The 24,753-nt window shown below is 38.0% G+C and overlaps 1 protein-coding gene across 2 annotated transcripts in view; it reads right to left on the reverse strand.

The window, feature by feature from the left end:
• Nucleotides 1-24,753, reverse strand: part of rgs12b (regulator of G protein signaling 12b) — a 97,407-nt gene that overhangs the window by 21,354 nt on the left and 51,300 nt on the right. For both annotated transcript variants that reach the window (XM_088629644.1, XM_088629636.1), the window contains exons 4-8: nucleotides 14,762-14,783; nucleotides 3,112-3,281; nucleotides 2,784-2,876; nucleotides 1,510-1,653; nucleotides 892-1,071 (exon numbers count right to left, since the gene is read on the reverse strand). In XM_088629644.1, the coding sequence (XP_088485770.1) occupies nucleotides 892-1,071; nucleotides 1,510-1,653; nucleotides 2,784-2,876; nucleotides 3,112-3,281; nucleotides 14,762-14,783 (609 nt within the window). The remainder of the gene's footprint in view (nucleotides 1-891; nucleotides 1,072-1,509; nucleotides 1,654-2,783; nucleotides 2,877-3,111; nucleotides 3,282-14,761; nucleotides 14,784-24,753) is intronic.

Below are 24,753 nucleotides of genomic sequence, written 5' to 3' on the forward strand. Positions count from 1 at the left end.
GTAAACACTCAAGCATTTATCAGTTTATCAGCACAGTCAACAAAACAAAAAACAGGATAAGTTTCCTAGTTCAAAGATTTCACTTAGATGAACTGCTTACTATTCTGCCTTTTGATCTCATTTAATTGTTTCACCCTGGTCATTAAGTTTTGTTTTATAAACTGAACATCTGGAAACATTTTGGAACTGCTACAGAATTCATGTCCTTCCTTGTTTGCTTTTGCTGTAAGATCAAGTGAATCATAAAAGGCACACATGTAGCGCTGAGAAAACGAGCATTAGAATCGCTGTTTTGCGGTGCAGGGGCCTTGGGTTCAGTTCCGGACCTCAGGTGCTATAAGTGTGGAACTCTCCCTGTGTTCACGTGGGTTTCCTCTGGGTTCTCCGGTTTCCTCCCACAGTCCTAACGCATACTGGTTGGTTAATTGGCTTCTGGGGAAAACTGGCCCTGTTGTGAGTGCATGACTGGGCTTGTCTGCTCAGCAATTGACTGACGTCTCATTCTAGGCGTACCCCACCTTACGCCCTTCACGGTTAGAAATTGGATGGATGGATGAATACTCCATGACAGTCAATTACAAGATACAGTATATGAGCTGTCAGCTAGCTAAGCCTGAATACAGGCAGTCGGGAAACCCCACAGCAATCAAAGGGTAAGAGGAAGAAGACCACTTTATTAGCCATATACAATTTAGTGCATTAGGAATTTGTCTTTTCGCATACCCCAGCTTGCTCTCCATGAGACACACAGACAGGGAGAGAAGCTCGGGGTCAGAGCGCAGGGTCAGCCATTTATACGGCGCCCCTGGAGCAGCTGGGGTTAAGGGCCTTGCTCAGGGACCCAACGGAGTAGGATTCCTCTGCCGGCAGCGGGTAAGTGGTGTCTGGTACCTGTTTTGGGGTAGAGGAGTTGGGCCGGTCCGAGCCAACGCTACGCTTAGAAGCCGGGCTGCCCGGGACCTGGCAGGGGTCTGGCAGGGGTCGGCCTTCCACTTCCGCCAGCATGCACTCCTGGTACAATGAGGACTTGAGGAACCTGGTATAGCTATCAAACTTCATCAGGTTGAAGATCTGAAACAGAGGTTTGAAAAAGATATTACAAATCCACTAACCTTCTTTGCTGACCACTAGTTAATTTATTTCATACAGATCACATCAAGCCATTCTTATTAACAGTTTCCAGGTTTTATTGAACATTGAACATAGTTTCCAATTACTGTAAATTACTGGGCTTCAGATAGGTGAGACAATACTTAAGTCTGAGGCTTCACAGTTTCTGGTGTTCGTTTAAAAGCAAGGAGCAGTGATTCTTAGCTTATCATTCCGTAAAATTACTGTTTTGTCTGTAACAGTGTACATCCTAGCATTACACTTACATTTCACATACTTTAAACTGAGCTTCTACACTCTCCAGAATATGGTTCCTGCAGAATGGCCTATTATTTTATATGGCACAGATCATTTAACAGAATAGTTCCTATTAAATTTTTACAATTTAGTATTACCAACCTGAAGCTGCTGTTCCTTAAACATATCTGGACGTGGTGCGTTTAGGATGTCATCAGCCAGCTGGGCCTGGCTATCAATATTAACTGGGGTTGTGGCCTTGCTAGATAAGAAACTGTTATAGATCTCCCTGGCTCTCTGTGAAAGCTTAGGACAGAAAAATACAATTAGTCTTCTGTCTTAAATCTGAAATGCATGCTTGAACATCTAATTTATCAAAAAATGTCATTTTAAAAGCCTTATCTACAGTGCCCTCCAAAAGCATTATGGCAGCAAAGTCAAAACTGTTCTTTCTGCTTTACAATCAAGCAATTTGGTCACGAACCTAATAGGAATGACAAGTACAATTTTTTGGTTCTAACTCATTCCATTAATACATTTAATATTAGAACAAAAATAAACTTCAACCTAGTGATTTCAAGTGACCAAAAGGCAGTAAGTGGATGAATTCTATGACCCACTGTCTGGTCAGGGTTTGTGAATTTGTTCTTCAGCATGAAAAAGGCATTCTTAATTTTATTTAAATCTTGTCCAGACTTAGATTTGTCACTTGATGAACTCCTTGGGCGCACTGGACATTAATATTGAGTCAATCTTATGCTGCATGGTGAAACACCATCCAATAAGCACAGAGTTTTCTTTAAAATCTTAATCTTCTACAAACTGTGGATTGCATTCACCTCTGCACACTGGAGGTTGTTATAAAATTTTAGGGTGGTTTTAGAGTTTCCTTTGACAACCCTTATAATTTTTGATCATCAACCGCAGATGTTTATCTTGGCCGATTGGTAACCTGTAGTCTCTTCCTACATCAGTAGATTCTTGATTGTTGATTTTGGAATATCCAAATTCTGTGCCAAGGTTCTGCATATTTCAAATGGTCTTTTCTCTTTGTCAAAAAGGTATTTTATTTCCATTTTGGCTTTCAGCTACACACAGTAACTCATTTTTGAGTGAAAGTACTGAAAGTACTTCTAACAGGACTTCTGAAACTATGGTTTGGTTTTCATGAGAAATGATTATTATAATTAGGGGTTCTTAGTGAAAATCAAAATTTAGACTTTCCTGTCCCATAACTTTGGAGGGTACAATAGTTAAGTTATTAGAATAACAGAAGAACAGAGAAATATAAGCACAGCTTTGGATATTTCTCCAAAAGACCTTTTTTTATACTGAAAGCTGCAATATCTTCATTAGCTAAAATGGTTCCATACAATAATAAGCCATAAAGCAATAAACTCTGTTAATATTTCTTCATCTTTATTTAGTGCTTTTACCTGCTTTTTGTCATTTTCTGGAACATGGCTGAAAAATTCACAGGCCTGCCAGAATAAAATATTTTCTTCACTAAATTCCTTCTTAAGAAATTCCTGAAGAAACAAAATACAAAACATTATTTGATTAAACACACAGTATTAACATAGGTTATTCAAACAAAATAAAATGGACTTTAATCTTTTGTCCAGTTCATTCCGATTAAATATTTGGTTGTAAACTAGTGACAGCTGATATTTTAGAACTCTGTGGGGGAAAAAAAAAAGATACAAAAAAGATCTCACATGCTCTACAGTGGCTTTCACGCAAAGAGAAATCGAATGGGCATACCGAGAAATACCTGACACCAACACGGTCCTGCAGAAGTCGTTCGAAACAGACAGCCCAGCTCGCCACACGCCTCTCGGTGTGTCTCCGGTGGCTCTGGACACTCGGAAGACTTGCATTGCTGTTCAGGCTGTTTTCACTGCCACAGCCCTTCAAGTCTACACTGTTCAACTCTGTAGAATGACATGGGAAAAAAAGTTCCATGTCAAAAACAGTAAAAACACAGGATTTCTTCGAATTCACAAAGAAAAGAAGATCTGAGTAGGTAGATATGAGGACTTCTTCAAAACTGTCAGTGATTGGAATTTTACTCATCTTCTACAAAACCGAAAAAAATAACAGTGGCAAGGTAAAGCAAAACAATCAACATCTGTCAATTTAAACGGCAGGAGAACCAGGAAGAAGACTTGACTGTCCGATTGTTTTGGGAAACATCAGAGCAGAGAAGATCAGAGATGTCTCCAAGACTTTAGGTTCCTCTTTACCTGTCCAAGCCATATTACACTGGCAATTCTGTCTTTCGTTTTGATGGCATTCAAAGAGTCCTGCTCTAGAAAGACTTTACAAAGCCACAAATATCCTTAAATCCCTGTCTCCCTGTCCCACAGCTCTCAATGATTGACCAATTCCTTTAAAAAATCTCTCAGATTGTTAAAGAATTTCTGACTTCCTCTGGAATTCTCCCACATTTCCATATCCATGAATCCCCATTCTCACCTCCCTCCATACATCAGAACAGATGACAGATGACAAATGTGATAAGGCCAATCAACCCGGCTCATTTCCTAGTTAGTCAGTGTAGGACATTCAATTAAACCCCAGAATATACTTGTTTGCTCTTCTCTGGACTCATTCCAGACCAGCAATATGTCTCCATGATGTTTCTCTGATAATCCAGAGTGCAAGCCTTTGCGAATGTTGGTGTTGTCACTTCTTCACTGTCTTGGAGCCCTTTGAGTTCATTTAGTTCTTTCTCTAGAGTTTCTGGCTGTTACCGCCGATGTAATCTGGGTGTTGGGTGTTCCTCTAGGGTGCTCTAAATGCTGAGCAAGCTCCAGAACATTTGTTTTAACACCACTGTTGTTAAGTATCAAATGTTAAGCTTACTTTGATGCAGAGAACTGTATCTTTAGAGATGAGAAACAGCTGTGCTGTTTCTCTACAGCTCGTAAATGTTATCGCCTTTACTGACAATAATTAACACCTTTTCCAGCTCCTCCCATAAGACTGACTTGCAAAGTAGTCTAACAGTCATCAATTAGCTAAACAAATTCAAATTACTTTTGTGTAAAGGTAAACAAAGACAAATTGCCGACTACTAACCACTGTTTAGGAAACAAATTCTTACCCAAGTACATACTGGGCTTTGTTCTCCCTCCCCTAAATTTTCCAAGTATTTTCACAATGTCTTCCTTTTGTTCTCCTTATTCTTATAATTCTGATCTATTCCTTATTCCCCCATATAACTAAAGAGGCTCCACAGTTCTGAAACATTGCTTATTTTCCTGCATTTTACTTTGCACCATGTTATTAGCCTACTTTATTCGTTACTATTTTAGCATTCTGTTTCCCAATACGTAAAGTGATGTACAATAAAGAAATTTAAGTTTTAAATTCAATGTGGGGAAAAAAATCAATATACCATGCTGTACAAGCACACTTAAGAACAAGAACAGGGTAAAGTGTTTAAAAATATCTGTTATTAGGGGGGAAATTTATATATTTGCAGCACTGGAAATACATGCTGTAGGGGATTTTAACTTGTCAAGATTCCTCCTGTGGGCATGATTAAGCCTACCTTCATGTTTCACCCAGTGGTATACAGTATGTAAGATTCTGATGGTGTTTGTGAAACTGGTACTTTAATTAACAGTATAAGATGCTAAGGAAAAAACAAAACTTTCCAAATAGATGTCAGGTTATAGTACTTCTCTATACGGAAGGAGAAAAACCATACTTCAAGTAAAGCTAATTAACTTCTTTTAGGTCATGGTTTCAATACAGTAGGTAGTGTAACTGTTTTAACCTTTTCTGGTCCTTTTACTTTTGTTTTTTCTCCTCAGCAAACATTTCTCAGTAGCTGCAGTTTGCCCATAGCAGTAACACTGATTAGTTAAAACTTTGATTTCTATGCACTTTTAATATGAAATTTCCTTCTACCCCTATTCAAAACTCAACCGTGGTATCTCCACTGATACTTATACAGACTGTGTGGCAGTGTGGCCCTTTCTAATGCTACAGATTTTATATTCACATTACTCACTTTTCCTCCATTTTGTTAATGATTTAAAATTGGATATACATACAGTATGACTATTTGCACATACATAATTAACATTTTTAAGTACAAAACATAAGATTTCTCCTTTTATAATCTACCACTGGCTTTCAACTTAACACACTGCTGTGCCACCATTTTGTCTCGGGGTATAAGAAATGTCACTGATAAGAATGTCAAGAGGCTATTAAGACCATCTTGCTACCCATCTTGTATGAAAACTGAAGGCAATTATACTTGCACGTGTTCTGTAAAAATGGGACAGGACCAATACTTCTCTATGACAGGACCAATGCATTGTGACAGGATAATGTTGTGTTGCTGTCAAGTGGAGGACAGACACAGCTCTCAATGATGTCACATTCTGATAAGCATCCATCCAGCAGCTGGATAGGCTGTTGATTGGAATGCAGTGTATCTCCAGCCCGTTGTGAACTCACTGTTGGTTTACAGACAGAACGTGGAAACACTCAGGCCTGCAGGCTGCAAAATCCAATAGAACCCCAGACAGAAACCATTACTGAAAAATACTGCTTCATCTTACTTTCATAATTGTATAGTGACATGCTAATTTTTAACAGAAAAACCATCTACCTGTAACTTTTTTTCATTACAGAGACCTAGCAGAAACAAGGAATTGTATTGCAGCCTCTTGCAAAACTGTTTTTATCATTAGGAAGCTGTTACTCTTACCGGTATAAGGTAGGACAGCAACAAAGTATACAATCTGACATTCAAAAACAACAGAACTGGTTACTGCTGTTCAATCTCAGCAAGTTTATTCCTATTACAGTAAACCTTCGGTTTAATGGGGGGAAGGGAAGTCCCTTATTGCAGGAAGTCTTTTAAATCACAAATGATGTTTATTCAGCTGAAAAACACTATTAAAAGAGATAAATATATACATATATAATATATACTAACTGGATCTCTTGACTTCATTTTTTGCAATTGTGATCAACACAGTCAATGAAAATTGTTCCTGTACCTTTCACATCAAATATACAAACTTTTTACTTTTTACTTTGTGTCACTAATACTATATCACATTTGCTAAACTTTAGGAAACACACACACCCATCCATTTATTTTCTAATTGCATTACCAGTACATGGTTGCAGGGGAGCCAGAGCCAATCCCAGCAAGCAGTGGGCGCAAGGCAGGATACACCCTGGACAGGACGTCAATCCCATCAGAGGGCACACAGACACAAACACACACCAGAGCCAATTTGCCAAGAAGCCAATGATCCTACCATTATGGCTTTGGACTATGGGAGTAAAACTGAAGCACACAGAGAAAACCCAGGTGAACATGGGGAGAACAATTGAAGAATTGAACCCAGGGCCCCAGCGCTGTAAACTTTACTTTACCTTAAACATACAGAGTAAAACACGGCATCATTTTTAGATAGAAAATACTCAGGCTACCATATGGTTCAACAGCTATAAAGGTGTTTGCTTAGACTAGAGAGGCAAGTTTGCAGTTGGCTTACAAATACAAATACAAGTGTTGGGTTGTATTGCCTATGAACTTGTGAGTGTTGTCATTGAGACATGTTAAAACCTGCCTCCTCAAACTGTAATTATACCTCTATCAGGTCTATAATTCATGCATGTAGAAGCAAGCTCTAATATCCCGTAAGGTTTACACTTGCAGAGAGAAGAATATCCATCCATGAAATACCATGTTCATTTCACTGTCACAGAATACTATGCAGGCTTTATGGTCATTCAATACGGTAAGCAGGAAACTATCTTCAGTTCAAGGTACAGAATTGAAAAACCAAAACGCTTTTAGAACATTGTAGGATACAAGTAAAGCAAGATATTTTTTAAATATGGCTCTATACAAGAATGTGCAATAAAAAACATTAATAATTTGTTAAGTCAAGGCAACTATTTGCAGTCTTTGTATTTTATACACAATTTTTCTACTGTAATTTTAATTAGTAATACCAATAAAGCATATATAGTAGCATATATAGCACATATAGACCTTATATATACTGACATTACATACATAGTCTTCAATGCAGTATGAAATGATCATATCAGTGAAAAAGATAAGTGATACTAATACACACACAGGTATAATCTACTCTGCCTCTCCTCACAAACATCTAGCATAATCTTTAACAATTCCCTTCATGAAGGTCCAAGAATTGGCTAGCGAAGAAAATAATAACAGAATACCCTTTACATCATTCGACACTGCTCCGAACATATTAGCTTACCAGGATATAGCTGGTAGGACCCTGTGTGGTGCCACTTCACCAAATACCTCAAACCACTGACAGGAAACCATCCTCCAGAATCCATAACATTCTCATCAGAAACTTCCCATAACAGGAGGGGGAAAGCTCCCCTTGAAGGCATATGGCATTCTGCTGCTTATTGTTCAGTCCAAAGACACTGTGGTTTAGGCTATTCTTTATGCAGCTGCGCTCCTGCAGTAGTCACGCAGCTTAAACACATTGATTGTCAGTCCTCTGGCCTCCAGCAGGAAAACAGATAGGGTGACCAACACAAAGCTCTTAAGAGCTGCAGATAAAATATTTAGTTGAGAGAGCGGTGGGAACTATAGACTCCTGTTGGCCATGGATCTTGCAATATTAATGCGATGCTGAAATAAACACTAACAGACCTACTTAGAAAAAAATGATGTAAAAACCCTTTAATAAGGTAATTCTTACAATAAAAAGTAAAATGCTACAGTATCTAGTTATATTTCTATTTTGGTGCTGTATGGAATAATTGAAAAGACTTCCAGTAACGACTGCTCAAAAGATACACAGTTATGCTGAAACTATTAAAACATGCAATGGTACTCAGTTAAACTCGATTCGGTGAGGCTGGAATGTCAGTAGAAAATGTCAGAGCACATCCCCCTGTTGTTGAGTCCCTCCACCTCCTCGGTATGAAGACAAACTGCACCAATGTGTGTGGTAAGAAATGTGTGCTTGTAGGTTTGCTCATACTAAGATAATTATAGCACAAAAAAAGGCACACTGGAGATGGGAGATTTGTTGTTCCCATTCTGGGATAAATCTGGAATCGCCAGGTATTTTTTACTTTACACCCCCTCAGTGGTTTAAGAGGCTCAGCATTACGGTTACAACCCCTGTACAGCACAGGGAGAATGATGACCTGCGCATGCAAACCCCCAGAGCCGTTTGTTTTTTTCCAGTCTGTGAAATTTAAAGTGCTTCGGCTCTGTTCCCTCTAATATGTGTACGCACTGAGCAAACTAGAGTGTCACATGACACAACCATCAATGCAAAGTGAGCGACGTGAAGGTAAATGTGTTAAAGTAACTTGAGCATGTCCAAAACATCACAGGAAAGTTTGATTCACTTGTAACCTAAATTTTTTTCTTCCACAGCACAATATACCCAGGAAGTAGCTGTTTAAATTCAATGCATGCAGAAATATGCAGTCCCTACTATTTTTGGACTTGTAGAACAACATATTTTCACATCTATAGCCCCCTACAGCAGATTTAGACCAAAAGACACCGCACCACTGAAATCCATTTTCAGAGACATAATCACTGAAATGAAGCGTAATCAGTTCTGACATTAAACGGAAAATAAGAAGATATAATGCCAAATTGGCAGTTTTCCTACTTCCACATGGAAAGATATGAAGCTTGAGAAATTAGTTTGTATTTTGTGAAAATCTACAAGACATATGATATACAGTATATATAGTATAAAATAAAAGCATTACATCAAATTTGGATTTTTTTTAAAAAACAAACATCTCATCAAAGTTAAAGCAAAATAAACTGTAAAATCTAGAACTAAGAAAATAAAAAAACAGCAACATGACAATATTTAAATTATTTCTGACCGCATCAAATCTATTATATCAGATAAAACTTCAACAGTGGAGTGCCTATTGTGGTATGAAGCCTCCTGAGTGCTAGGCCAGTTTAGGTTTGAATCAACAGAAGCTGACATTAACAGCAAAGGAATGACAAAAGGTCTAGCGAATGTTAAGTGCAAACTGTTAGTATGGGTGGTTGAAGGAAGATTACCCAATCATTATCCCAGACGAGGAGGCGGCAGTAAACACTGGCCCTGCTGTGGTTTGCCAAGAGTTACCACTCCTGGACAGATGGGGTGTGGGGGAGTGTGGTGGGAGGGTGCTATACACTGCCTTCGTTCTAAGGTACTTCATGTCTTCAGAGGAATTTTTAACATCACTGATATTTTTACTGCAATTCTGAAGCAATCAGGTTCTACTTATATTCTAACATGACGCAGTTATGTGGGCAAAGCGTACTAGCCCCTGAAGAACACAACCTTATGCTCACCTCACTACCCCACATTATGCAGTACTCAATAAGCACCTTCGGTGTAGAAAAAAATCAATTCACGGTGGTAATTTTTTTTTACTACTGCCTTTACATCTTTTTTTTCACAAAAATGTATTTAGAGCAATGCTTCACATTCTGCATCTTATTTTTGGAACCACATTAATGGGTAATTTCAGGCATAAACTAAATTATGGAATTAACAAGAGTTTATTATCTAGGTCAATATGTGCACAGATATAAACATAAAATGATGTATATAATCTATGGCAAAACTATGGTTACATTATTTTTCTTTACATGACTGAGACTGAGCTGAAGTGGCCCATTACTGCACTTTCCTACAAAGGCTGTCATTTCCACCCGCACTTGTGAGACAGATTGAAACCCACTTTAATGTCACATTGGAGGAACTTCTATGGTAAGCATGAACACACACTGTGCTTGCTTGTGTTACACCAAGGGCAGCAGGAGGCACTGATCTCACAGGGGCTGAAACCGGGGGAAGACGCCTGTTTACTGCTGGTGAACATCCTAAAGGCCAGGCCCTAGATTCTGACATAATTAGGCTCAACTTTAAAACCCCAGTGCCATCCGACTGAAACACTGTCGATTCCAGCTTACAAAACTGTTTCTGAACTCTACAAAAACTCCTATTTTTATACTAAACGATATCTTGTGCATAACGGCTCATCATGAAACAACTGGAAATTTAGTTTGTTCTGAAGTATTTTAAGCTCTAATACCACTGTCTCATTATTTTGTCATTTCCATTCTGCTTAATTAAGATTTTCCATATATTTAGTTTTATGTGTTGTGCTGTTTCAAGGGTTATGGAGACCAGGAGCATTCAGTGGAAGAATAGGGAGCAAGGCTCATGCTATAACCTTGGTATCTAAAGATTACGTACACAAACATTCTTATCCATCGCTATTTATTTTAGGTTAGATTAATACTCAAGATACCAAAAGAACTGATATTCCAATAAGAGAAATGAGAAAAAAAATGTTGCCACCTTTTAAATATTTAGAGTTTACATTGTTTAGAATGAAATGTCTTCTACTGGTATTACAACTTAACGCAGAAAGATTCCAACATGATCTGCATGTAGAGTTAACTACTAAGTAAGGCTTAAGCAAAACCAAAGTCGAAATAGAATCAAATCAAATTTCTATTTGATTCTATTTGAGATGTATTCGGAAGCCTGCTTGTTTACAATGTAATCAGACCGCATCACATTATCAGAAATTCTGTTGCCTTGTTCTAAATCGCAAAATATGGTGTTGCGTGTACCAGGGAATCGAGTCTACTTTGCGATATAAAACTTGAGATTTTACAAGTTACTATGTACATTTCACTTTTATTGTGGTTTGAAATGCGCTCATCAATGCTGATTCTTTCTAACCCCGAAATATACAAACAGCTCTGCGTTTCCCCTTTAATCCAAAAAAGGCATCTTTTCACCTTAGCCAATGTAAGATTATCAGGGCATTGCTACACAGCGAGTAATGATTCATCAACCTTTTCATCTCCAGGATGTACACTGGTACATAATGAAAACTCACATCAAGCTTTACCCCCTAAGCTTATGTTTGAGTATTTTATTCCTTTTCAGAAATGTACAGTTATATTTTTTTTATTTTAGAAATCATACTCTCCACGGTCAGTAAAGTCAGTAGAAGCTAATAATGGTGATAATAATAATAATAATAATAATAATAATAATAATAATAATAATAATAATAATAATAATAATAACAAACATTATGAAGCCAAACATACACATTATGAAATTGGATTCAATAAATTTATTTAAAACTAATTAGAGAAAAAATAATTAAAATAATTAGAGGGCCATAAAGTTGTAAGTATCCTATCTCACATCTAACAAAACAGTTTTCTGCCCAGAAAGTGGTCCTGAAAAAATACGTGAAAGGAATGTCCTACACAGTACACTGCTGGAGTCCAACTTCACCCAGCCCCCTCCTATTATGGTTTCTCCACTAGTTTCATTCTTGTTTGCCAAGACCACACAAGCAGACACACTACATGCAGAGGATGCAGGTTGTAAAAACAGCAGCTTGTACTTCACTTGACAGAGTGGTGTTTGGTTTTTTCAAGTGTCTATGTAAAATATGCGTTACCAGAACAGAGTTTTTAACATAGGAGCTATGACAATTTCTATGAAAGAATGCTACACTTAATTCTTTTTATATGGTTTGAACCTAATTGATATTACCATTTTACAATATTTAAAATGATGTAAATGTTGTGATTACAATGAATGAGTTTAAAAATGTATTTTTTAACTTGTGTGGTCCAAGCTACAGTATCATTTAAAAGAAGCATTTTACCCTTAGGTTTAAAACCCAAACAAGTTCAAACGGGGATGAAGTCTTGTTGTGTCAAAAACATGTATGAACAAGAAAACCAGTTGGAGAACATTGTCCTTGGTGTTTTTTTCTAAACTCCTCAGTCAGGATGGCATCTCTGTACAGTCACAAACACCCTGCTATCTTTACATGGCTTACATCTTTACACTGATATTATTGTGGAATGTGAATATGAGCATGATCTACACATTAAAGATCTTCTTAGAACCAGCAATTGTCAGTAATGCCAAGCACCACCTTAAATTTTTCAGATATTATAGTTGTAAAAGGAAGAAAGTTTTAGAAAACGTCTTTTCTTCCTTTATTGTATTATTTTATGTATTTTCTCATCTCTAAAATAAAAAATGAAGCAGGAGATTAAAGAACATAGGTAATAAAAGTGTTTCAGGATGTCAAGATATAAGTAATGAATTATACTTATAAACTGTATTTATAATAATAAATACTATACTTGAAAACTTAAGTTATTTTACCAAACAGCTTTTACCATACTGCAGGTCCAGAAAAGCATATCCACATTTCCATTGCATAAGTAATACTGTATCTTCTGAATTAAAGCAATGTAAGTTGTAATGAAAAGATACAAGGGTAAACAGGCTTTTTTGTCATTTTACATTAAAGAACACTTTCTTTTTAATATATAGGATAAGGGTACACGAGTAAAGCATCTGGACATTTTAAGTTAAAGGTTTGGTAACCCATAATACAAATAGAAAGGAGCTTGATTACCAATTTTGTGGAGTGGTGTCATCTTAACCATCTCCAGCTTAACACCAGCAAGACCAAAGAAATGATCTTTGACTTTCTAAGGAATAAGTCTCTGCTGAACCCTGTTTCCATCCAGGGTGAGAACATAGAGGGTGTACATTCCTACAAGTACTTAGGGGTACACCTGGATGATAAGCTGGAGTGGTCTGGTAACACTGACGCCCTGTACAAGAGAGGTCAGAGCCAACTCTATTTTCTTAGGAGACTCAGGTCCTTTGGTGTGTGTGGAACACTGCTACACATTTTTTATGAATCAGTGGTGGCGGCGGCCATCTTCTATGCTGTTGTGTGCTGGGGCAGCAGCCTCATGACAAAAGATGCAAATAGGCTCAATAAACTTATCAAGAAGGCTGGCACTGTGTTGGGGATGAGCCTTGACCCCATGGAGGTGGTGGCTGAGAGGAGAATGCTGACCAAGCTCACAGCCATCATGAACAACACCTCTCATCCGCTTCATGGGACTGTTACTGGGCAGCGGAGCACATTTAGCAATAGACTGCTCCAGCTACGGTGTTCAAGGGAACGTTTCCGCAGGTCTTTCCTCCCGGCAGCTGTCAGGGTGTATAACGCTGCCCTAGGCTAGGACTGTTAGCCCTTCATTTGCTCCTCTATGGACAGCATGTTTACTCCATTGTACTTTATGGACAATCAGTCTGTATAAACCTATGCACATTTTGCACATATTTTATTGTTTCTACAGTGACTATGATCAGCACATTTTGCACACACCTATGTATTTATTTATGTTTATTTATTTTGTTGTCTTTTGTTATATAACTATTCTGATGTCTGTTTTGCTTGTCTTGGGCTGGACTGCAGTAACACATCAATTTCCCTACGGGATTAATAAAGTATTATCTATCTATCTTATAATCAAAACAGAAATACAGTTACAGGTGCCCCATTCCAACTTAAGAAAATCTCTGCAGTATATAAACAAAAGAAGGAATATAATAATTGATTTTTTAAAGCTGCATTTTCAATTACATTTAGATCAATTCCTTAGTGGAAATGTGTATAGTTGTTAAGCACGCCCCCCAAAAAACTTTCAAGAGTTTTACAATTGCTTGACCCACAGCTCAATTGCTGGCTAAAGTAGTTGACCCTCCATCATTTAACTTGGGTATGAGCTCTGATTAAAGAAAGCCAAGCAAACACTGAAGGTCACTCTAGGCTACAGGTATTTGCCCTGCTTTAAGAAACAGATTTAATAAATAGACAACTTGAAGACAAGAAAATAAATGAGTAAAAAAAATCATTCTTCTAACATAATTTTTTTTACTATTTCAACAGAACAATGAATTTTGCAACAAAGATCTACTGACTCTTCCAGTAATTTAAAAACATTTGTATGTCTTCAAACCAGCTCTCCAGTGTTGCAAGTCTCTAAAATCCAAAGTTTAAAAATGCAGGACCATCTTTTCTTGGGGAGATTTACCTGTTTCCTGGAGCAGAATATTATTGCTTATTTATTATTAAAATAAAACAGGAAAATTTTAGGTTTCTACAACAATTATGAATAATCTTACAGGGGACATATACAGTAAAGGACTTCACTCTAGTCATTTGCCAAAATCAAGCATTTCTAAAGTGAAAGTGAAAGTTATCTTCAGCCCTATTCAGCAAGACAGAATTATCAAAAGCAATCTTTCATGCATTTTATTTCTTTCCAGCTAGAGGCCACAACAGCTGGTTCTGTATGTTGTCAAGTGGTGCCACACATTGTGGCTTTCTATCTAATGATCACCAGGCCTGAAAGACCTTTTTGTGCACTGAAATTTAGATGGCAAATTCTGAAATATTTTTTTTAATCAAGCCAAGTCAGTCAATTTCTGTGAGTAAGCTGCATTGCTTTCAGTTCCAAAGTAGCAAAGACAAAGCAAGGTTTACTCACCCCCGTCAGAGACAGCTGCAGACTGCAAAAGAACACAAAGAGACATGAGTGAGCAGCACCCTTCGTGACACCACATAAGACAAAGCCTTAATTAGCCAGCAGCCCCTAGGACATATCCAGGGATGCTGATTACTGGTGGCAGCTTGCTAAACAACTTTCTTTTTTAGAAAAGAAGGCATGACTAAGACCAAGTGATTAGATGAGGCTGCACACATTTCTTTTCACACAGCTGTTACCAGCACACTGCTAAACTCCACCCATTTCCAGCAGTGCCCCAAGGAGCTCACACACCAGACTTGTCAGGTAAACAAACACTCTTAATGGACAATGCAAATCACTGACAAATGGCAACAGGGCAGGCATGTGTGTCTGGGGAAGTAATACAATTATAGATTCTTATCACATAATGAATCATTAGGATTTGGTGAGGGCGATTGTGAGGGAAAAACAACTGCTCCATTTACAACACAGTAGAAGTCTTCGGCTATGTGCACTTCCTCTAGGATTTCTTCCCATGGAATTCCAGGTTTTATGCAAATCATGTTAATCATTGATATACTTCAGGCTTTTCTTTCTCCAAGTGATCTTTCAAGAAGGTTGATATTATTTCTAACAAGAATATTCATTTATTCAGAGGCAGGTCAGTACTAGATGGGACACTTCCAGGGAAAAACAGGCTACTGCCGTAAGTATTGGTGGACCAGTAGGTGGTGCTATTCCCTCTGGATTGGATTTTCCAAAACCATGACCCAGTATGGTGACTAGTGGAACTGCATAGTTTCTTCAATTCCCATGGCTCTGTTCTAAGGATGTAATGGTGTCAAACCTGATGTCATAACTAAAGTCCACTCTGGAATTCAACAATCTGACCTTCCTGATGTGCCGTGTAGTAGGACTTCAGGAGCATAATAGATGTTAAGTGGCACCAGGCTGACAGATGGCCCCACTTCTATCAATTTAAAGAGCTTTGATATTAGTTATTATCAATTGGTATCTTTAAAAAGCATTCTACCTCTCACTGGGGCAGTTGATTTTAAGCTCCCTCCAAATGCAAATCAAGACACTAACAGAATATTTGAATGTAACCTAGTGACAAATGTTTCAGGCAACTTAAAAAAGACAATGCTATTATTATGTAAGACTAGCGTGACCCCAGTTGTCTTCACTATATCACATGAAATGACAATGCTGCAATCTGTAGTTTAAGAGTGGCTGGAACAGCCCCTGAAATTAAACCTTTATCATTCACAGCCAGCTTAAAAGAACTTCTTCATTTTACTCTGAAACAGGGTTTGGGGAAATTAGATTTGAGTTACTGAAAATGTACTGTGAAACCAAACAAGGAAATTGGAAACTGCTAAACTAGAAATCAAGCTAAGGCAGATTTTAGAAGTAATGCTCTCCTTTAAGAAGAGCTCAATAAGTGACAGACCTGTCTGTGCACTGAACAAATTGCAAAGTCATGCTACAGTATATAAAAAACTCCTAGGATCCTGCAACATACAGCTTGATGAGGTTCTGAAATCAATAAGTGTCTGTACATCAGACAACCAAGATAGGCAGAATAAATTCCTTTTTAACTTTTCTTCTGTTCTTTTTGCTTGTTCTTCTTTTCAATAGTTTGCTAAAATGCAAAAGTTCACCTTATAAAGTGTGTCATGAGTCTTGAAATGAGGGTGAAGCAATAGCACAAACAGTTCTCAAGATCTGTTGGTTCTATTTTTCCCAGATTGTTAGCCTCTAGTTGGCTTGTCTCACAGTGATCCATAATGAATACTAGTGGTAGCTGGTGACCTCAAAGAGGGAGGCAAAATGACAAAGAAGCGATGTAAATGCAAAGCAATTATAACATTGACACTGTATTATCTCATGCAAATGTCTTGTCCTACAAAAATTAAAAAAAGGCTTTTAAAAACAATTTTCAACAGCTGCCAAAATGTTAGGCCCCTAATCAGTGGAAAAAAGCTATTTGATGGCATGTATAACAACAGAAATGTCACACAGCACTTCAGAAGACTGATGGTACAATAGATTCACTGGTTGGGGATCTGATCTCTCTCTTTCCCTGCATCGCCCTGTCTTTTTTCCCTATGTAGAGATGTCCGTTTCACTGGTCTTTGCTTACAGCCTACTGGAATGAACAGTGTATCACACAGTGATAGTGCTTAACAGGTACAGACAAGGCTTGTCAGGGATTTGCAGACTTGATGTGTGGTTATCTTTTGCCAAACCTTCACATCTACCCTTCATTCCTCTCTTCTGTCTCTCTCTTCCTTCTTATAATCTATTGAAATAAACAGAATGAAGTCAATTAAAATGTATAACAACCCAGTTTTATAATTAGAAACACTCAATGAAGATATGTAACTGTATTCCCTCCTCTACCAATTTATTTATCCATCTATTTATGTATCACATACTGTTGTTGTGATTTTGTGTTTTGTACTTCTGTGAGAGAAGCCAAAGACAAATTTCCACAGCAGTGGACAATATATAGTGCCTTGCGAAAGTATTCGGCCCCCTTGAACTTTTCAACCTTTTGCCACATTTCAGGCTTCAAACAAAGATATAAATTTTTTATTTTATGTGAAGAATCACCAACAAGTGGGACACAATTGTGAAGTGGAACGAAATCTATTGGATTTTTGAAACTTTTTTAACTAATAAAAAAATGAAAAGTGGGGCGTGCAAAATCATTCGGCCCCTTTACTTTCAGTGCAGCAAACTCACTCCAGAAGTTCAGCGAGGATCTCTGAATGATCCAATGTTGTCCTAAATGACTGATGGTGATAAATAGAATCCACCTGTGTGTAATCAAGTCTCTGTATAAATGCACCTGCTCTGTGATAGTCTCAAGGTTGTGTTGAAAGCGCAGAGAGCATCATGAAGACCAAGGAACACACCAGGCAGGTCCGTAATACTGTTGTGGAGAAGTTTAAAGCCGGATTTGGATACAAAAAGATTTCCCAAGCTTCAAACATCCCAAGGAGCACTGTGCAAGCGATCATCTTGAAATGGAAGGAGTATCAGACCACTGCAAATCTACCAAGACCTGGCCGACCCTCTAAACTTTCAGCTCAGACAAGGAGAAGACTGATCAGAGATGCAGCCAAGAGGCCCATGATCACTCTGGATGAACTGCAGAGAACTACAGCTGAGGTGGGAGAGTCTGTCCATAGGACAACAATCAGTCTTACACTGCACAAATCTGGCCTTTATGGAAGAGTGGCAAGAAGAAAGCCATTTCTCAAAGATATCCATAAAAAGTCTCGTCTAAAGTTTGCCACAAGCCACCTGGGAGACACCCCAAACATGTGGAAGAAGGTGCTCTGGTCAGATGAAACCAAAATCGAACTTTTTGGCCACAATGCAAAACGATATGTTTGGCGTAAAAGCAACACAGCTCATCACCCTCAACACACCATCCCCACTGTCAAACATGGTGGTGGCAGCATCATGGTTTGGGCCTGCTTTTCTTCAGCAGGGACAGGGAAGATGGTTAAAATTGAGGGGAAGATGGATGCAGCCAAATACAGGACCATTCTGGATGAAAACCTGTTGGAGTCTGCAAAAGACCTGAAACTGGGACGGAGATTTATCTTCCAACAAGACAATGATCCCAAACATACAGCAAAATCTACAAAGGAATGGTTCACAAATAAACGTATCCAGGTGTTTGAATGGCCAAGTCAAAGTCCAGACCTGAATCCAATCGAGAATCTGTGGAAAGAGCTGAAAACTGCTGTTCACAAACGCTCTCCATCCAACCTCACTGAGCTCGAGCTGTTTTGCAAGGAAGAATGGGCAAGAATTTCAGTCTCTCGATGTGCAAAACTGATAGAGACATACCCCAAGCGACTTGCAGCTGTAATCGCAGCAAAAGGTGGCTCTACAAAGTATTAACGCAAGGGGGCCGAATAATTTTGCACGCCCCACTTTTCATTTTTTTATTAGTTAAAAAAGTTTCAAAAATCCAATAGATTTCGTTCCACTTCACAATTGTGTCCCACTTGTTGGTGATTCTTCACATAAAATAAAAAATTTATATCTTTATGTTTGAAGCCTGAAATGTGGCAAAAGGTTGAAAAGTTCAAGGGGGCCGAATACTTTCGCAAGGCACTGTAGTATCTATCTATAGTTAATATCATTGGGCTTCCCTCTTTCTCATGTTCTCTACTTAACCACAATGGAAAAAAAAGAAAGATATACAGGTACGTATACACATTTTCACTATATTGTAAAGTTCGTCACATTCAAGTTTGAACTTTCGAGTTCAAAGTTCAAATTCCAGTTCAAATTGTATCAGCAGAATTAAGAATTAAATCTATTTTGCATGGTCCTGTTTTTCCTCAAGAATTTATCGTGTTTGGCTACCTTCATCAGTGCTCCTCCAACACGTCTGTGTTCAATGAGATTTTGCCCTGGTAATTGTTTTACTTAAGCTTTTTAGAGTTTGCATACCAATCACTGCAGACCCAGTTTAAGTTTTTAAACTCACTGAAGCCATGATTTGCCCATATCTATAATGATGTGTTTGCAGTAAATGAGGCCAACAATGAAGTTCTGCTCCCAATCTCAATGCACTCTCTCATAACAGCAGCAATCAAAAGTAAAATCCTCCTCACCTTCTACGTTGGTTGTGACAGCATAAAAATCTATCTTATTAAACATTGGATTTTGCCATTCAGCACTGCTGTCCAATTTCACTATTAATGTTTTTTCACATTGTAAGTAGTATATTTAATTTATTGGAATACATTCATATATTTAAATTATTATTATTGTTGTTGTTAATAATAATAATAATAATAATAATATTATTATTATTATTATTATTATTATTATGATGATGAAGATTTAGCAACCTTTCTGGTTTAGTACAAGCTGGAAGAATGGTGTGACAAAATGCACTGGGCATTCAAAAACATAGTAAAAGTACAGAACAATATAGACTCCTACAATAAGCTTTGTATTGACTTTTTCTTATTTGTATGTGAAGTACAGTTTAACTCCTGTAAATGCAGGATTCTAATTCTTAAGGTGTTTAGTTTCCTAGAATAATTAAACTACTACACATTCTTCAGCACTGCATGGAAAGCTTCTTAGGAAGTTAATTTACCCAAAGTTAAGGACCAAAAATACTAATGACTCATAAAAACTACAGGAGTATTTCAACAATAACAAAAAAATTAAAGACAAATATAAATGACATTTTTTACAAGAATACATTGTTTTTTCAAAGTTTTCAATGTAGCACAAATGCAGACCTCATTCTTCAGGAAGCACTTCACTGAAGACACATACTGTACACACATCCAGGCACACAAACGATCCCAAAGACTACAAAGGTTAAATTCCAATATCATCCAGCTGTTTGTAGACTTTGCACAATAAAATACAATGTAAAAACAGTTACTCCTAGTTAGCTAACTCTCAGGGTCAAAAAAGTACTTTTTCTCAACATATCATATCATGACCATCAAGAATCATCACCCCAGGCAACCCCATATTTTAGGGCTGAGTCGAACACCAGCAATCTGATTACAATTCCCAAATTCACTAAGAAAAAGATAAAACTGCAGGAACCAAAGATTGTAACAGTTTGCCATTTAAGCACCAAATTCAAACATATCAGCATGACTAAAACTCTTTATAGAAACAACCAGCAAGATGAATGAGAGTGGCTCTCTCACGACTATCACTGCATAAGATTGAAATCAGCCCTCGGAAAGGCCTGAGATGGGTCAGCTCACAAAAAACATGCCTCCGCAGCCTAAACAATGAACAAAATGACTCCTGCAGGCCTGGAAAGCAGCCCAGACACAGAACATGCCCAGCTCCAGAGGGTTTACAGGCTTGTTCCAGGCATGAGAGGCCCACTACTGACTGTAAATCCTCCCATCCTAGAGCTGTACTGTATTTTATTACTGTTATTTTAGTCTCTGTATACTGCGTGGAGTTTGTGTGTTCTCCATGTGTTCACGTGGGCTTCCTCTGGGTGCTCTTCTTTCCTCCCACAGTCCAACAACAAACTGGTAGGATAACTGGCTTTTGGGTAAGGTAGGAGTGTGTGTGTGGTTTTGTCTGTGTGAGCCCTGTGATGGGGTCTATCTGTGTCCGTTGCTTGCTGGGAAAGGCTCTACTCCCCCTCGACCCCTTCCTGGATAAAGCGGTTGGAAAATGATTGGATTGACAATCTCTATGTACAGTATACAGCATGTATAACAATGACATGATGCCTACTTGACAGATTTTTAATTTTCACTTTCACTAGGATGCTTGATTTCATTGGGTTATTGCATGCTCACACCTGTGACGAGCACAAATCACTTTGCAGTGCAGGCACAGGGCACCGGGATCGAGAAGTAAAGTCCGCCTTTTAGATATGATTCACAGAACTGACGTTTATTTGTGCAAGCTGCAGTTTTCAAATTTACCAATGGGTTTTTCCAGATTTTTCCGAGAACGGTCTGTTGACCATTCCCGGGGCCCGTGGGATTGAGAACCAAGACCACAGGTTTCAAAACCAGATTCTCTTTCTGTAATTTTTTAATCAAAGCAGAAAACAAAGAAACTGAACAGCTGTGAGTTCAATGTCACCTCAGACAAAAGCCATTGTAATTAAACTGTGGTTTACAATACAAAGCAAGATATGAGTAAAATGCCTGCATTTTGTCAATTTTATACACAGTATAAAGTGTGTACAGTGGTACGTACTCCCAATAATCCCCATTTATGAATTGGCTTCATTACTCTGCTCTCCTCCCCACTGATAGCGGCACTATGGCTGGTGTCGCATCATCCAGGTGGATGATGCACATTGGTGGTGGTGGAGGGGAGTTCCCATTACCTGTAAAGCGCTTTGAGTGGAGTGTCCAGAAAAGTGCTATATAAGTCTAAGCAATTATTAAAATTATTATTATTATTATTATTATAAAGAACTGAATGTAATAAATAAGAAACTGCTTTCTAATATTACTCTGCATTGTATTCCTTTTAGAAGTGTTGACGATTCAGTCACTTCAAAAACATTTGAATATCTTTCCAACTCCAGTGTATCTTCTTTATGGAGGCCATCCAAAAAGTTGTCTTGGCAAAGATGACCTCCAAGCATTATATATTAAATGGGATAACATAGAAACTATTCAATTACACAAATCCGTATATCAACTGAGCTGAAACTTATTTTATTTCTTACTGTTACAGAGTTGATCTTACAAAGGAACTTCAGCAAGGAGTTCCCATCCACCACATCAGATCCACTACGCAGCCCTAATGAGTCTAGAAACTCATTTTTTAATAATAAGGTGGAGGTAGATTATTTGAGTCTTAATAATCACTTCAGGGTAATATTCTGTCCTGTTGTCGAACTGGAGTTCTGTTCTGTTTACAATGAGGGTCCCATCAGTCTTTCCCATCAGGTCTCCTTTAACAGGAGGGGCAATGCTGCTCTGCCAAAAACCCTTCACACTGGCTCTTGGGTACGGATGAAAAGTTAGGAATTCCACCTTCTAACATCTCTTTTGCTTCCACCTCTGGTGGGTCAAATTAAGTGATTGTCAAGTTCAGAATACCAGCAACTGGGGTTGATGGATATCTTCTGCATGAACTTCTTTTTTTATCTACTTCAAGCAGATTTTGGTAGACAAATCAAATGCAACAATTGCATGTATCTTGAGAATGAGAATGTATCTTAATTCATTTGTCCCCCCGAATTTCTGCATTTCCAACAACATGACACCCTCACATTGATAATAAAAGTGAACCACTTTCTGATTTGCACCAGATGAAAACTAACATCACCAATGTGACATTCTCTGAGACAGGTTTTGTTGCTACCAGCCTTATGCTGGTCTTGCTTGCCTTCCACTGCTTTATCCCAAATTTGTCTTGCAATCTCCTGCTTTAGGAATAAGCCCATAGGTGTTAATACAGTAACAGAATGAGTGGTGCTTCAATTCAGGACACTTGCTAAGCAGTGCTCTACTACATCTATGATTAAGGATGTGCTTCAGAACCTGCACATTGCACTTTACCACACCACTTGTGGCAGGGGTGTGTGGTAGGGTAAGAGTGTGCTTAATGCCATTGCCTCTGGTGAAGTGTTGAAATTCTGATGAAATTGTAAGCTACTATCTGACACCAATTCCCCTGGCCCTCCTCAGGCTGAGAACAACATCCTCATAAGCTTGATCGTGATGGCTGCAGTAACTTGAGCAAAACGTATCACTTCAATCCACTTGGAATGCCTATCACTCAGCACACAAGGCACAGGCTCTGAAAAACTGATCTTGGGTAGAAAGAAATAAGTTGCACTGGACTAAAACCCACCAGTGTCCATAATAAATCTGAAACATCCTTTTAACGTGGCAATTTCTAGTGGAACGCAGTTAATTTCCCCATTAACTGTATTTTAGCGGACAGTACATTTATCGTCTTTTCCTGGTACATGCATTATATTCACCACTATCAGAAACAAAACATCTTGCCAATACCTAATATGAATCCTGCATGACTGAAGCCTACACTTCGCATTATAAAACAGAGGACACTGCATTTTAACACAGCACAGTAGCAAAGATAACTCTGAAAAGAGGGAACATGACTCCAACAAAAATCCATGATCAGAAAGGGGGAGGAGCATCTGTGTTTCTCCGGTCCATGTGATACATCGTGTTGTACATCTGTGTGACAGGATGTGAAACCAGCGAACAGGACGAGACCATGACAAAAGGACACAGTAAACTTAACAAGACATCTTTACTTAGAAGTCAACTGTATCGGACATATTTACACAACAAAACAGAATGGAATTGTCTGTGCGGCAGCACCATCGCCATCTACCACTCAAACGAAATGTCCCTGTAGTTATAATTTGCAAGTACTTAGTTAAAATAGTCACTGTATTCTTTCTTAAAACCAGTCTCAGTAACTAAACTGTGATGAGATCATACAAGTAAACCACTTTCTCATTTGTACCAGATGAAAAATAAACTTAGGTGGTTTTTCTACCTCCAACAATTTTCTAAAAGGACCTCACTCCATTTTGCAGGACTTACAATAAAGTATCAGACGCTGGTGTCCTCTATCTTTTCAATACTGCACTATAAAAATGTCACTTCTCAATCTGCAGTCATGATTCTTGATTCCAGATAATGATTCTGACCACTCGAAAGTCTTTTAAACTGTACAGTTTCACTTTGTTCTAAAACAGGAAGGCTTATACAGGTGATTCTCAAATCTCGGTCCAGAGAGACCCCTTTCTCTGCTGGTTTTCTTTCCAGCTAGGAGCTTAATCATTGGTGCTAATTAGCTCTAGTAATTAATTTCCTTGCTTGCTAAACTTATCTACTCTAAAATACCCCAATTATTCAGATAAAAATCCACCACAATACATTTTATGCAGTCTCTCCACAAAATCCCAATTAATTTGCACCCTAACTGTTTACTGAATAGAGCTTAACAGGAGACAATTTTATGATGAACAGATTCAGGTGGAAATGACACTGTTTCAGACAATTGCTACACTGAATCACTGCTTTTTCTTCTGCTTAAATCCAATTAGTCACATATGAGATCACACATCTGAGTGAGAGCAGTTCTGAAACTCACTAATTATTCCAGAAAAGATACCAATTATGAATCCCATTCAATTTTTTAAATGCAGAAAGAAAATTAAAAGACAGGCATTAAACAAAGTTTAATCCAATTAATTTGTGATGAACAACTTGGTCAGAGCTAAAACCAGACAACCACCAGGACTAGACCTGAGAACCACTGATTTAGATCTTCCACATGGTTTTGTCAATATGGGCAAATATGATGTAACATTCAAGCATTAGAAAACTACTTTCAGTTAGATCTACAATCATGGGACACTTACATTATTTAATAGGTGACACATGCTTTATCTATGCTCTCTATCTATTATCTGTTTTCTCTAAATACTGCTGATCCAGAATAGAATTCATTCTAAGTAGAAGCTGAGACTT

The sequence above is a fragment of the Lepisosteus platostomus genome, chromosome 1 (assembly GCF_059453375.1).
Source record: "Lepisosteus platostomus isolate fLepPlt1 chromosome 1, fLepPlt1.hap1, whole genome shotgun sequence".
Taxonomy (NCBI): Eukaryota; Metazoa; Chordata; class Actinopteri; order Semionotiformes; family Lepisosteidae; genus Lepisosteus; species Lepisosteus platostomus.